This window comes from Fulmarus glacialis, unplaced genomic scaffold (assembly GCF_000690835.1).
Source record: "Fulmarus glacialis isolate BGI_N327 unplaced genomic scaffold, ASM69083v1 scaffold4735, whole genome shotgun sequence".
In the NCBI taxonomy this organism is placed as follows: Eukaryota; Metazoa; Chordata; class Aves; order Procellariiformes; family Procellariidae; genus Fulmarus; species Fulmarus glacialis.
Window position 1 is genome coordinate 32,998 of NW_009214791.1, and position 16,304 is coordinate 49,301.

Below are 16,304 nucleotides of genomic sequence, written 5' to 3' on the forward strand. Positions count from 1 at the left end.
ACATTTAAAATTCTTCCTTTTGACCTGCTTTCCACAGTCATGGCAATAGGTCAATGTGATCCATGAAAAAGTCTATGCATTAAAAAAAAAAAAATCTTGGCCATTGGAAAGAGTCTTCAAATCTTTCAGTGACTATTACCCATCTGTTTGATAACAGTGAGCTGCTACTGATTCGAGTAAGTTAAAAAACTAGTGTGACACAGAAATGCATTGCATATGCCTATTAATCTTTTAGAAAGGAGAGGGACAACGTCTTATGGAGACATGAGGAAACTTGCATTATAGAATCTGCGTCCTCAGTCTTCTGGATCTCTTTGACTCCCACAGGAAGAATTGTGGAGTCTTGGCTGTTGTGAGTAGAGAAAGATTTACTTCTATGACTTTTTTCTGATCTAACTTGAAAAGGTAAGCAGAGTGATTAGACTTACTTTCCAGGTTTAACACAGCTGGTTTTTTACATGCTTAATGCTCCCTCCATTAATAGTAGTGGCCTTTGTATCTGAGCCAATGTGTGAGTATGAGTGAGTACGAGATAGGATGTCTTACATTTTGATCTCAGGTAGACTCTGAAATACATACGCTGATGCTGTTTTGCAGAAAACATTACTTATCTTTAAAACTCTTAAGCTTAAAAAGCAGCAGTATTATGAAGGTAAAATCACAAGCTCTGATGATCCATTCTGTGCCGAGATCCATAATTTTATCTTTAGTATAAATTAGGTGGACCTGTAGGCCAACAACTGTCCGCTGTCATGCTTCCTCCATATAAGTCTTAGGAGCTGTAAACATAGTTTCTGCAAGGTAGCAAAGTTCTTAACTTCTGCAATTTGTAATAATCCCTAGAGAGTCAACTGAGGATAATGACCATATTGTTATTATACATACAAATTTATTAAAAATGTACAGAGGACAAATGGTTGTATCAACCAGAAACAGATATCACATACTTCATCAGCATGCAGAGAATCTTTGTGTCAGCAAAATAAATGACCTGGAAGTAGTAGAGAACTATTTATTATACTAGTGATTTGTGGGGAAAATCCTGAATGATGGAAGCATAATGTGTTGGTCTTTATGTTTGAAAACTTGCTATGCTCAATGATGTAAGGATGTATGAATATGCATTTAATCAACATGACTGCAAGCCTCAGTCTCAATTGGGTGCGTTTTAGTTAATGAATACAAGATGGGTTGTGGATTTTTTGACTGAACAATGAAATAGAAATCATTTATGAAATATTGGTTTTGGTTTTACATACTTTTATCCAGAAAATAAATGCTAAACATCATGAAGCTTGATTGAATGCTCTTCTTTGACACTCAAATAGCTCTTATATCACTGTGAAAAGTATTTATGGAAATTATAGAATGTGAAAAAGCAACCTATACAGATGCTATACATAAGCAGTTCTTTGATAGCAATTGAGGACACAACAGTAATAAAAATTGACTCAGCAGACCATTTTGATGGTTCCTAAATTCTCAAGACAGGGATGGATGTACAAGTTTGTTTAGGCTCTTCTCTGAATCAGGGTGTAAAATATTATTTCAGAGATTAGTTGAAAGAAAGCATTTTTTAAATGTGTGTTTGACATATATTGTAAGAACAAAGGCAACAGGTTTTAGCATAATCAGCTAATGTAAGCCATATAAATGCAAATTGAAATATATGCAGTTATTTAGGCATAGTGTACAAGTGTTTTAATGGAGTTTTAAAAGATTCTTCTGTGTTAATTACACAACAGGAGTGGGTTTGTTTCTGTGTTTTTGAGGGGGTCTGAAAGATTTAAATTACTTCCCACCATAATAGCAAAAACAAGTTAGGAATTTTAAAAAGTTGCAAGCAGTCATTGAAGAGCAGCCCACAGAAATAGGCAAAAATCAGATGTGGTTGAAGAATATATGATAAAATGCCATCCTTCATTTCATTCAGAGTGTAAAATGACTGGTATGAATATGGTATGCCAATAAGAAGTGTGAATGGTTTTGAAGAATGTGAGTGGGAAATGCATTTTTCTTTAAAAAATTGAACTTTTTTTTATTAACTCCTTTTTAAGGAATCTTTTACTGAGCTCTGCTTAAAAGACAAGATTCAATACTCAGCAGAAGTACGTCTGTTGAATGGAATCAAGTTCTGTGGATCTAGCTTCATTCTTTAGAGTAGAGATTAAGTCATGAAAATAAGGCAATATGAAATTTTATAGTGTCATTATGCAACATTTACATGAATATTGGATTGACTTTAAATGACAGTGATTGCATCCCTCAATTTTCTTCCCAGATTTTTAATAAAACCAAACCTGGAACAAAAATTAGCCCAAATGACAGAACTTTTTTTTTTTCTCAAAATTAGTTGAGGTTACAACTTATGCAAGATTTCCATGTAAAACTGAACTAGACAAGGCTTATGCCTATGGTTTACATACAGTTTGAGGAATCTTTTAAAATTGCTAGGCAATTTCTTTGGGCTCATGTTTTACTGTTTACAGTCCTCACAGATACCTATACTGGATTTTAAAGAGGTATCAAATGAATTATTAATGACCACTCAGAAGTTTGTCTTTCATTTTCAACTGTAATTAGGAAAGTGTGCCTGGCAGCAACTATATTTCAGAGAAAACAAAAGATGCTGAGTACAGTTGTAGTGTTTGTCCCCCTGAATCTGCTTTTTTTATATCCTATGGATTAAATTTATGTCCTGCCTGGTTCCTAGTTTTTATAGTATTAAATTACGGTCAAGAGAAAATGTATTTACAATGCATATCACACTTGCACATTTTTTGTTCGGTTCAGGTACAATCTACATATGGCATGTCTGTTTTTCCAGTGGCCACAGGAATATATAATCACTCATCAACAATGTTATTTGCTTTTTCCTTTAGGGGCTGATGTTATCAATTTTGATGGCCATGTAGTGTTACCATACAGATTCAGGAACAAGAAAATGAAAACACTGAAAGATGTCATTTCTCTGAAATTTAAGACCTCTGAAAGCGAAGGTGTAATCTTCCATGGAGAAGGACAGCAAGGAGACTATATCACCTTGGAACTGAAGAAAGCCAAACTTGTTCTAAATTTAAATTTAGGTATGCATTGATTGTTTAGTTTTGTGTAATTTTTAAGTCTCCCACAAAAATTTTAGTCAAACATTACATCCTTTTTTTCCGCAGTAATATGGCAAGCCACATAATTTAATCAGATAATTTGGTGAAAATGTTGTTCATTCCCTTTCTATATGGTTGGGGGGTTTTTTTTTGTTCCATTACTTCCTTTTCACTCTGTGTGAGATACCATGAAAATAAGATCATACAGAAAAACAGGATCAGCAATATATTGTCATTACAAACTTGCCACAAAGAAAAAAGCCTTGCTAGAATAGAAAAAAGGCTTCAGCTGTGGCTTTGTGTGAGAGACGGACACTATCAGTACTAGACGAATAAAGGTCACCCTTAGGAACCTTGCAGCAAAAAAGGTATCAATCTGGGAAGCTACAGGCCACGTGAAGTTGCGATGCAGCAGCCTTCCTAGAATCTGAGAAGTAGGACTAGGAAAGGAAAGAAGACATACCGGTTTATCAGGGAACCTTATGATGGAATCCTGTACGTGTTACTCTAGTTCCAGCCTCTTTTTTCCCTCCCAGTGAAAGACTACAGGCTCAAGAGTGACCTGATTTATAAAGTACATTTATTATGAAAAAACCCCACATTTATCTGGTTTCAGGTTTTTTTTCCCCCCTTCAAACAGAGGAGTTTTAGAAAAAGATTTCATGTAACTTTCCTTAGTTCTCTTACAGACATGTGAAGAGTAAATTATTCTGTTCATTATTTATATTGAACAGTAATTATTTCCACTAGCATTTTCTCCTGCTCTTTTTCTAAAGATCAACGTGAGCAGATGGGGAGGAGGAAAGCACATCTTCCTATAGCAGTTATCTATTTTTAACAATTTTAATTGCAATACTAACCCATTCATTTCCAGTTTCTCCATATTCTTCAGTTCAATCTGTCTTTATAAGCTATTATAACTTCCATATATGTGCTTGATGGGGATGTTCTTAAATCACTAGGCTGATAAATGGGAATAGGCCCTGTGACACACACTCACTTAATAAACAGAAGTAATGGTTTATGGTGTTATTCTTCCTCTGCCTGAGAGTATGGTCTTTGCACCAGAGTCAGTGGAAAAGGATGTTCATTTTGCTTGGTGAAATCCCGTGACTTAGTTTCAAACATCGTTGTGGGGGAGAATGGGGAGATGGGGATGGATTTAGGTTTTGCTTTGCGCTGGATTTTACTTTGCATTGAAGAAACTGAGGCCCATGGACATGCATGGAAGTTTTTTTTTGGTTGTTTTTTTTTTTACCCAGCAGCTGTTGAAGGATTAGTGGCCTTCAGCTAAAAGGCAGTATGGTCATTTGTAGGGGAGTAATGTCTTAAGCCACGGAAGTGTGATTTGCCAGAATGTGTTACCAACATGCACAAACCTTAGCGTCTGAGTTGCAGGCGTGCTTGATGGTAAGAGATTCTCAGCTCCAGAAATGCTTTAGGTCCTCATGTATTCTGAACAGGGAAGATTGCACTGAGTTATTGGGCAGTGCAGCAATTTTTTAAACTTACTGCTGAATTAGTCATTTGCTGCTTCAGTTGAGATCCATACTATCAACCCTCACTGGCTTAGCCATGTCAGTCAGATTGCAATGAGATGTGGTCTCTGACTAGTATACATACATTGGCAAAAGCCCCTGGAAAACACAAGCAGAGAATTGCAAAACTGTACTCTTGCTAATAGTTTGACTTCCAGAATAGGAAGGTTGCTGCAGGAGGAAAGACTGAAATAAGCTGTTAGCAGAAGACATTTTTTGCTGCTGTTAGCTCAGTCTGCATTGAGCCTTTTCCTATATGCTTGCGGGTATAGCTATACTGACAGAGCCTACAAAGTGTAGAACTCAGACTAAAAAGGCTTTTTTGTTACCCAAGTCTGTTATCAGGCACCATGTCTTCCTCAACAGTCATAAATCAATACAGTTCCAGGGAAGCTCAGGACCTGGTCCAAAGGTGACAGCTTTTCATTTCTGTAACGTAGGGATGAAAACACAGAAAACCCCTAGCTGAGAACAACTTTACAACTGAAAGTTGGTATTGCTTCTCTGGTTTGCTTCCAAATAACTACTATTATGAATAACTATTTATACAGTTCACTGATCAGTTACTTGCTGTATTTGGTCTAGCTATTTGTATTTATGGCAGCAACTCTCCACTGGGCAGATCTTAGCTTCGTAGCGGGGTGATTTCCTCCAGCTTACTGTGTGTCTGGTATGATTCAGGTGAAATATTGACAGAGCAAGAGGAAAATGTTTGCCTAACTGTTATGAGGTGAGAATTGCTATTGTTTCTATTCTCATTTTAGGCAGCAACCAGCTTGGCTCTATTTATGGCCACACATCCGTGATGACAGGCAGCCTCTTGGACGATCACCACTGGCACTCGATCATCATAGAGCGCCATGGGAGAAACATCAATCTCACCCTGGACAGACACATGCAGCACTTCAGAACCAATGGAGAATTTGATTACCTGGACCTGGATTATGAGGTAGACAGTGAAACTTACTTGTTTTCATTCAAATTGGCTTTATAAAGATAAGTCAATAAGAAGAGAAAAGAAATCTAATATAATTTAAGATGTTTTGGTATTTTTTTGTATATTCGTTTTAATTATTTTTTCCCTTACATTTCCTGAAATTTTCTTTCCAACACTGTTCTCTCTTAAGTGTAAATTAAGTTTCTCTTCATTAGTCTACCAGATCCCATCTGGTGTAAGAGTCATCTCAGCCTTTTGTTTTAAAATTGGAGATATATGTTATTCTGCAAGCTAAGCATACACTACTTTTAAAATCTCTAAAAGCAGCTGCTGTAAGCGGGAAGAGATTTAAAAAAACCCCATACAATCTGTTATTCCATTCAGGTGATAATTTTGCACTTAAATCATAAAACCTCATTCTGTGGTGACAATTAGTATTTATTTTTAGCAAAGCAAGCAGATTAGAACCTTTTTACTAGTATGGATCTTGATCTTTCTTGTCTTAGGTAGGTACTTCCTTGTATTTTCACAAATATGCCATCAATAACTTCTTTTTATAAAGAAGCAATAAATAGTTAGGAAAGTTCTAAGAAAACTTTTGTTTAATCAGTCAGGTTAATGCACACAAGTGTTGGTAGTAATTAAATGTGGATTTGTTTTTTGATTACGCTCTGGCTTCTACTATTATGAACTTGTTCAGTTCCTCTAAATTGTTATATGAACTTCACCACTTTGGTTATTACAAACTTGTATAATGATTTTCTTGCACTCTTTACTGTTTCTAATGAGAATTAATGTGGTTGGCTGAGCTAAATACATGTATTTTCATCCTTGCAACTTTTTAAGCAGTAAGAAGGAACCAAAATGATGTAATGCAGAAAAGTTTGAATTAACTTGTGTATTGATAGTTTTACAAACAATCTTTTGATCAAGAATATGATATGAATGTTTGAAAAAATTACGTGTGATTGTAAATGTTACCGAATCAAATATTTACTTATATTCCAACAAGTCTTTATGAATGCCTTCTTTGGTAGCAGTTATAATGAGAAAAGAATGAGCAAATTTACCTGTATCTCTGTTACTCATCAAGCACTGAAGATCTGAATTGAATTGAAAAATCACATAAATAGATTTTATTAAAGATTTTCAAGTGAGTGAACTACAGAAAAAGTTAGGCTGAATGCCATAAGCCAGGGCAATTCGCTACATATATATATATGTATGTAGCATGTTTACATAATAAATGCATTGCATACAATAAATTTACCCCTAGTAAGAGTAGAATCCAGGAGATTTACCTTCTTCTTTTCTCTGACATTAGAGACCTCACTGGCAGTTCTCAAAGATACATTTCAGTCTCCATGTACATGAAACCCCTTGTGTTTAATGGAACTTAGTTGAGTGTGTGTGGATACATGTTTCTGTGGTTCATATAAATGCAAGAGCCTTAACTCTTCTCCTTCCTTTCCTCTCAATTATCTCACTGGTTTTGGAGTTAGTCATCACAGACTAAACTTACATGTGTTGCCCTTGTGATGAATTAATCACAGTGGATAAACCTGAAGGAATCAAAACTATTTTTCATAGAAAAAAGAGTTTCTAGGTTAATCTCTTTCAGAAAAGTTAAGTAAGCACAAAAGAGGAATAAACATTAGTTCTGATTGCATTTTCAAGGTAAAAAAAAGAAATCCTACGGGTCCCTCTTAACTCACTATCATGGTACGTGTTCTTTGCAATTTTTCTCGTTTTCTTCAAAATGCTTTCCTTTCCATTTTCTCTTGTCCAAACACATGACTATAACATGCAAAAGAATGTTTGACAGCCATTAAAATATTACAGTCACATTCTTCAGTTCATGTAAAGTGCTGTATCTTCTCTAAAGTCAAGTAATGTCAATTTATAATACCTGAGGATGTGTCCCGCGAAACACTTTTACATTGCTGGTATGTGCAATTTTAAAGATTTTGGTTTTCAGCTGTATAGCTTTAGTTCTTCTTATATGCCAAGTCAAAGCCTCCTCTTTGGGATAGAAAGTGATATCTTACATGCTTTTAAAACGGAAAATGTCTCCCTGGAGCTGCATTTTCCTGCTGTCAGTAATAACAAATGGAATTAACAATGAATGATATTTAAAAGCTTCGCTCTGCCAAATCTCAGCAGCAGACTACAGTAGACATTTTTGTGAGCATTCATGGGGCAGGGAAGCTAGGTGTCATTGCTATTTATGCTGTCATCTATTGGATATAAATACTTAACATAGATTGCAAGGACTAATCTCATGAGTCCCTTATTCTTCACATTTGGGCTGCAAAATATTAATGAAAACATGCAGCATTTATTCACTTTCAAACATTTGAGAAAAGACCCTGATGCGGTAGAGACCTGTATAGTCTCTATGGAGTGACAGGGAGAGACTTTGTAAGAGATGAACATTTTTAGGTTGTAAAATATTTGTTTTCCTTCATCTTTTAGCACTAGAGATTCTGGATAACCCAGTGTTTTAGGGTAATGAAATTCAGCATTAAGAGGAAAACAATTCCTGTTTGACTTTGATGGCTGAGTCTTTGTGGTGGTTGTCTTCATCTTCTCTATGGAGCTGATTTGACCTGCTAAGTCATGTGGTTACTCCTCATTGACTATAACTACATGATAAAAGCATGTTCTCAGTAGTGGAAGGTGCTTCTGTCTAACAGGGGATAGCATCTTTAACTATGTGATCCTGTAAAATTCTTCTGGATGAAGTAGATATATAAACATTAAAGGAAACAAATGTATCATATTGGAGCCCACCACTGCTGTGTTGCAGTCTGAGCTCTGGCACACAGTTAGAGCTGCGTGAATGATTTCAATCAGATTATCGGGCTAATTTCATGTCTACTGTTGTTTAGAAAAATACTGGGATGGACATTTATTCCAAGGTCTTTGTTTGAAATACATATTGTTCAGTAGCTATCAGAAGAGCAGTCCATATATGAACAACTGTGATGTGTGTCTGCTCACTATTTGGACAATTGTAATAATACTTGGGATTTACTACCATAAATATTTACAATCACAAATTCATTACAGGTTTTTTTTCCTGCTTTTGCAGTGCTTATTTGATACTTCCTTTTTCTGTAAGCAGTGTTGCCAGCTCTCTCATTCACCATGTTTGAGTGTTCAAAGAAAGCAGATTTGTTTAAAAGTCTTTGCCCTCCAGTAACTATCTACCATTTTCTATTTCATTTAAAGATAACCTTTGGAGGCATGCCTTTTTCTGGGAAGCCAAGTTCTAACAGTAGGAAAAATTTCAAAGGCTGCATGGAGAGCATCAACTACAATGGCAATAATATCACTGACCTTGCCAAGAGGAAGAAATTGGAACCTTCTAATGTGGTAAGAGCATAATTTAATGGTCATCTAAACTTCTGCTTCTCCTTCTAAAGGACACTAGAAGGTTTGTGAATGTGTGTAGCTGATATGCTTGTGATATACTGGAATGATATAGAACACAAACCAAATTTTATCACATACCCAAAGATCTTACTGTATGTACATTTGTGACTTTTTTTATTATTATGTCTGAGCATTTTACTTCTGGGGTCCCATTTCATCTTTCCAAAGCAACCTTCATTATCAGATAACTACTTTTTAAAAGAAAATCAGCTGAACCCATAAGTACTTCTTTCCTTTCCTCCCAAATTATAGTAGTCCAAAACCAGCGCAGACAAGATTTATTATTAAATCAATTGCAGCTTTCTCATGGCTTTAAATCCTTCCACCCCTGCAGAGCTAGTTGGATTGCTGGAGTGCAAAAGTCATTGGAAGGGAATGCTTCTACAGGCCTTTCTGGTATCTCTGAAAAGCCTCAAGATATACTTGAAAATCGTTATTTAGCTTATTAACATTACAGAGCTTATTAACATTTTATTCTATTTTTTCTCTTGCTTAAGCACTCATAGTTGCTTTCATGTTCAAATTTGCAGCTTTATGGGCAGGGCGATTAAGAAAGAACGTACTTTAATTACTGTATTTTTAAGGCTCTAAATGTTCCTAAAATTTCTTGCTGGCATGAAAAGGCAGTGTGGGTAAGAAATAAATGTATTATTGCCATGAGTTTGAGATGGTCTGAGTAAGTTGTTCAGAGCTTTCTTCTGTACAAGCTTATAGTTTCACAAAGTACTGCTAACTATATGTATGGTTCCTCTATTGCTTTTCTCTTTATGTAATAAATAGTAAAGATTTACATATGCAGTGATGATGAAGTGCAAAGTCTTGATTACCATTTGATTACTCCTTGGATAGTAATACTGAAGTTCCATATAATTGTATGAACAATATGGCTAAATGGTCAAGGTAATACAAAGGATAATTTTGAATATGTGATATTTGCCTATACAAACTCAGTAATACAGCCGGATATTTAGAAACTTTTCTATACATGAATTTCTTCAGTATTGTCAAAGGCAAAAAGCATGATATATATACTGTGGAGGAAGACTCCACTTTTAGAATTTTTTTGACTCAGTCGCACGAACTCCTAAATCTTTGACTTTTTTTTTTTTCCATTGCCTGTGATTTCCTGCCTGCAGTGCATTTTAAGCTTGTAATGTAACCATGATTTTCAAAGATTGATGCCTGATTTAGAAAACGATCTTTGTACAGGAGCAATCTTTCCGTTTTGCACAGTCGAGTCCACTGCAAGTTAGTAGGACATATCCTTAAAGCCTCTTTCTGAACATAAGTGTTACTTAAGGGGTTTCTGTAGTGCAAATCCTATCCTTTCAAAAGTGTGGCATAACTAGCAGGCCTGTAAAGTCTCTGTAAAATCATCTCCCTGTTTTTTATTTGTTTGTTTCTTTCTTTGTTTGTTTGGTTTTAAAATTCTGTTACCTGTAACATGAAAGTAAAATCCGCATAAGAAGCTTTGGCAGTGTTAGTGCTACATCAAGAGGCTGTGGCATGCTAGTTTAATTTGATGGTTCTGTTATTTCCAATTCTGAGAATGGCTATAAAAATAGAAGTGACCTTTGTTTTCAGTAGAATTACTTAAATTGCTTCAGCTCTTCAAAAGCAAAATCAATTTTACTCTAACTAAATCAACATTGATTTTTATGTTTCTTACAAAAGCTTTTTTCCTCCTAGTTTTTAGCCTGATTTAGCATGAAAAATAGACTTGGTTGAGACTACTGTTGTTGTTAATCATGTTTATGATGATGGCACTTAAGCAATCCAACAAGGATCAAAGCTCCATTGTGGGAGATCCTGTACAAACCCAAACCAGTAGGCATACCCTGCCCTAAACAGTGTATTATCTGAAGAGGCAAGACAGACCAAATGTAATGAAGTGGAACACAAGCAAAGTAATCAGTATGGTGATGAGGCGTATTATAAGGGGGGAAAAACCCCAGAGGAAAGAAGGATATTAAAGAGGTGTGAGACAAAAGAAAAAAAATATTCTTAGATACAGATAGTTAAATTTCAGAAGTCACACAGTGAAAGGGAGTTGACAAGTTAATTTTACAGAATGAGGAGGCTGAACAGAGGTTTTGCTTCTGAACAAAACTAAAGTTAAAAAAATTTTTAGGTCTCATATACATAGGTGTTGTGAGCGAAAAAGCACCACCAAGCATCTCTTTAACTTATTGAAGAGTAAGGATATAAAGACAATTTAAAAGTATTTTAAATTTGAATAAAGTCCAACACTGACTTTAATAACATATTTCTTTTAGATTTAGAGGGTAAGAATAAGGGGGAAAAAAGTTTGGCAGTCCTTTGTGATATATAAGATGGCAACAGTTCTTTGGGGAGAATGAATCGATGGATGGTCTTGAGCAGTTATTGTTGTTCTTATTAGTGGAGCCTGATTTGTTTTCAGAGAAGATAAATGAGGTAAATGATAAAGATGCCCAAAAGGGAGAGTCGGGGAGAAAATGACGGCCGAGACAGAGAATGTGAGTGTCTGCTTTTCTCCTGAACCAAGTTGCAAACAAGAATTGGCAGTGACTAACTAGCACAGTAGGTGCTGACTCTTGGATACAACTTGACTCAAGACTAAGACGGAAACAGGGAACATGCTTGTAAACAATCTTCCAGTCCATCTTTTCTATGTTTTCTACTAAAATATAACAAGCTTTGTAGGACTTTCGTTACCTTGCATAACTGAAGAATATTGACCCTTGTACCACTAGTGAGAAGAGACTAGAATATGCAGCTAACAGGGAAATTTGAGTTTAGGAATTTAGTCACTTTATCAAATTTTCCTACCCAGAGGTATATTAAGGGCAGGCAGTGTGAATACTAATTGGATTTAGTTTGCACAGAACAGTGTCTCCAATTTTAAAGCCTGTAACTGAAAAATGCTGAGGGGAATCATATTTGCTACCCTCCATCCTTACATCCACTAGGTCTATGCTTCACCCTTCGGCAGCTCCTATGCCATGTATTACTGAGTGCAATCATATACAAACTTAAGATGAGTGTTTTCTTTAAATTATTTATATTAAGCAAACATTATGTTAAGCTCAAAGATGAGTAATAAGCTATTTTGAGAAAAATACTGAAATAACATGATAAACATTAGCATACAATACATTGCCTTTACTATATAATCCATCCTGATTTAACAGGTATTGTAGTCTTAATAAACTCATTACCTCTCATTTGGGAGCTACATATTCAGCCACTAGCTCTATTAATTGGGAAAGGTTTTAAGACCCAGTAGTATTTCCACAAGGGATAACATCTGAATGTGGCAAAATTGATTTAAAAGAAGTAATCATGAAGCTAATTTGCAGCACAGATTAAAGGTCATGATACAAAGCTCAAGCTACCCAAATTAAGATGTTTTCACCACTTCCCTTCCAATGTTGTATGAAAAATCTCTGATAAGATTAACAGTTTCAGTATAAGTGCACAGTAAGTGTTTGACTTCCAGATGTTATTGCCTAGCAAGTCACTCTGAATCTATAGAAAAGGATCTCTTTCTCTTTGAAAAACGGGGATGCTCTTATAGAGACAAGCTGCAGATTTAGCTCGAACTCTTGACCTAGACCGTGAGCAATCTGTATCAAATGGGCTTTACTTAAAAGACGAGTTGTCTTGTGAATTGTCATAGAAGGAATCAATAATCCAGTTCAGATTACTCTGAATAGCTCAGGGAAAATACTAACTAGCAGAGAAATTAGAATGATATGTTACTTCCTCAAGAAATCTTTTATGCAGTTAGGCTGTTCATGATAAATGCATTCACTGGTATGAAAAAGGATTTGAATGCATTCAGTGCCATTAACATTAATAGGTGTTATACATGCAAGTATCCCATGCATCAGGATGACAGGAGAGTGTCAATTGGATATGAAAGCCTTCTTGTTAAGAGGAAATTGTTAGTTTCTCTTGGTAGCAAGGCAGCAAAAGAAACTCTTAAAAATGTCTCAACTCTAAAAATGTCTAAAATCCTTTCTAAGCAGTACTTAATTGGCATATGTGACTGAACTGTGTGAGATGTCAGCTCTTACAAAATGCTGTTGCCTTCTGTGTCTACACAGGACTGCCTTAACTATGTAACGGAAGTTGTTTCTAATCCATAGGGTGACTATTACACTGAGAATGTTAACAAAGGGTTACAGAGGGTATTTCAGCCACTCTCCACCTTTTTTTTCTGTATTTGTGGTTTAACCAGAAGTATTCTGTAGCACACTTGGAAATGTTCAGACTAAAACTATTGAAACAAATGAGTTAACTATTTTGATGTAATGCTTAGTTGTCTGAAAACTTAAAATCTCCAGGCAACTTTTAAACCAAAAAAACCCAGAATAGCCAAACAGCTTAGCAACAAAGGAGATAATGGGAGGTCCTTTGCCTTTACTCAGAAAGTAGTTGTAATTTCTCTCATAACACTGTAATTTAAAAGCTTCCTATAGTTGTTTTAGCTAATTATTTTCCTAAATCCTTGGATATTTTTTGTTATCCGTGGAACATGGGTGTATGAAAAGAACATCATTTGTAATGCTGAGATTTTGTCATAAAGATAGGAACAAAACTTTTAGGAGATCAGTATAAAGAAATCTCTTCTCTAGTTCCAGATTATGGGAAAGATCAGTGTTTCTTAATTGATGATGGTGGCTGCGAAGCTGATAGTCTAGTTGCTACTAATTCTACTGGCCTTTATAGGTAGACTGTGTGGCAGTATAACTTCTGACGCTCTGTAGGAAAAAGAGGTGGTTATAGCAGAGTAATCTAAGAATCTCTCTGAGTGCTCAAGAACTATTATTTTTATTCATTTAGTTTTGACATGGAAATACTATGTAAGAAACTGAATCTGCCTCACAGGTGGTATCTTGCTATGACACAGATAAGGTGTTTTCTGATGTGTTGTTATTTTAAAAAGTGATGGGTTTGGACACTGGTAAATGAGTGCTAAATTTTGCTTCCTTATTGACTTCATCTAGCCCATCTCCAATTGAAAATAATTACTTCTAAAAAAAATTCACTTAGGACTTTCCTCCCACACATTTTCAGACACAAAGTTCCTATCTTGCTTCCAAATTCTCTAACTTTCCTCAAGATGAACTTTCAGATGCGTTTGTACACTATGAATACAAAAATATGTGACATAAAAGCTTATATCAGGAAGGCAGTAACATGGAGTTTAAAAATACTTACGTGATAAAGATGATGACTGACTCCTATTGGGATTCTGAACAGTGCTTAGGTGAACGTCATCTCTAAACATCTGGGTACCTCCAAAAATGTTGTTCAATCCTTAATATTTTTTTAATGTACAAATAAATATCAAAGGAATTGCTATCTTGATCATAGTAATAATTTCCATACTTCATCAGATAAAATTCTTCCCTCCCAAATTGAACTGAAATTGCCACAGAATATCCATCTGCCACAGTGCATCAGAAAACCTAACCATAGAATAGGATCCACTTTGCCACATGTTAGAGGAATTCTTCAGCAGAGGAAGTTTTCCTGTTATATTTGCATTGATGCACTAAAAAGTCAATTCTGGACAGAGATTGCTACAGATAGATTATTTACAATTTCTGAGGAAAAAAATGGTAATACATCTTACCACTGTGGTCTTTCGTCAGAAATGACATGAGAACCTGAGTGAAAAATTCATGTCCATAATTCTAGTCTTGTTTACAGATACATTTTAAAGCCTTGGAAATCAATAAAGTTGACTGGATTTTTGTCAATTTCCCAAAGAGTAAAATTTTACAGTGGGAAAACTGCAGTTTCTTTTACAGAGAAAATTATTGACTAACTACAAATATTAGGCGTTGTTCATGATCAGCTACTCCACATCCTTCTACTTCATGAAATGAAGTATTAGCCTATCTGGTATTATTGAGTAGAAAACATAACAGAGAGCCTAGCTCTTCATGAGGTATTATACATCCTTCTTTCATAAACTCACCTATTGTGTTGATTGACACATTGATATAAGGGTATTTGGAAAGCTGTATTTCATTTTTATAAAAGGATGAATTACTGCTCTGTTATAGGCTTCTTTGGTGACCACGAACAAGCCCAAGTTCCACTGTGATTCATTTCTTCATCTTTGAACTGGGAATATTAATGCTTTTGTCTAAGCTTCATCTTAGTTAGACTATAAGTCTTCAGGGCAAAGCCTGTCTCTTATTGTGTGTATGTACAATACAAAATATAATGGGGCCACTGCTAGACAAAACAGAAACATCAGCAACAATATTACAATAGTAACAATTAATGACACATTTTTACATGCAACTTGCATTGATTATAATAGTCTCTAGGTTGAATGAAACATAGAATACTTTTCTATATGTAGCTATGAATTTACTGGAATCTTACAATTTTTGCTTATGTTTTTGCTTTTTTGTGTTTTACTTAGGGAAATTTAAGTTTTTCTTGTGTGGAGCCACATACAGTGCCTGTCTTTTTCAATGCCACCAGTTACCTTGAGGTTCCTGGTCGTCCAAGCCAGGATCTGTTTTCAGTCAGTTTCCTTTTCCGAACCTGGAACCCCAATGGACTTCTTGTCTTCAGCAACTTTGCAGATGACCTGGGGAATGTTGAGATTGATATAAATGAAGGCAAAGTCAGCGTCCATATCAATGTCACCCAAGTGAAGAAGAACCGAATAGACATCTCATCAGGTAAGTGGTTTTTTTTTAATTGGTATCATTTTTGTTGGTGTTTTCTAAAAGTATCGTGGACCTAAAAATTAGCAAAAAATGTTTTACAAAATTTAAAATTTAAATTGCAACTATATTAAATGCTTTATTGTATGTTTCACTGAGTAAGAGGTAGAAGAATATTAAAACAGTTGTTAGATTAAAAAAGAAGACACAAATGTTCTTAATTCTGTCATGAAAACCAGAGAACGTATTACCCCTTATCTATGAGGCAGCATTGCTTCTTATTTTCTTTCTTCCATCTGTCTTACAGTCTTCTCTGCAAAAATATTTGGTTTCAAAAGGGCTACTCTCTTTGTTGAGAGTAGCCTAATAATGAGGCTGCTCCTGTTACTTCCTAATAATTACGAAGCTCTCATAAAAACAAATCCATTTGTTTTAACCGCAAGGCTGGCATGAAAAATACTGTAGCATTCTCTTAGGTATGCTGTGGAGTCATGCTGGAGAAGTACCAGAGCTTTCAGTACCTAATTAAGGAGGTTTTGGAAAATACTGGGTAAAAGGTACAGGATTTGTTTCTGAGTGTGTGTTGGTGTCAGTTGATCAGCCTTTT

General features: G+C 35.4%; 1 protein-coding gene across 1 annotated transcript; it reads left to right on the forward strand.

Moving 5' to 3' along the window:
• Positions 1–1,109: 1,109 nt before the first annotated feature.
• On the forward strand, positions 1,110–15,712 carry LOC104077443 (contactin-associated protein-like 2; the record flags this gene model as incomplete). Its single annotated transcript, XM_009578691.1, has 5 exons — positions 1,110–1,161; positions 2,883–3,086; positions 5,407–5,591; positions 8,814–8,957; positions 15,448–15,712. Coding segments are annotated over exons 1-5 (850 nt in total), but the record flags the coding sequence as incomplete, so codon positions are not given.
• Positions 15,713–16,304: the final 592 nt, after the last annotated feature.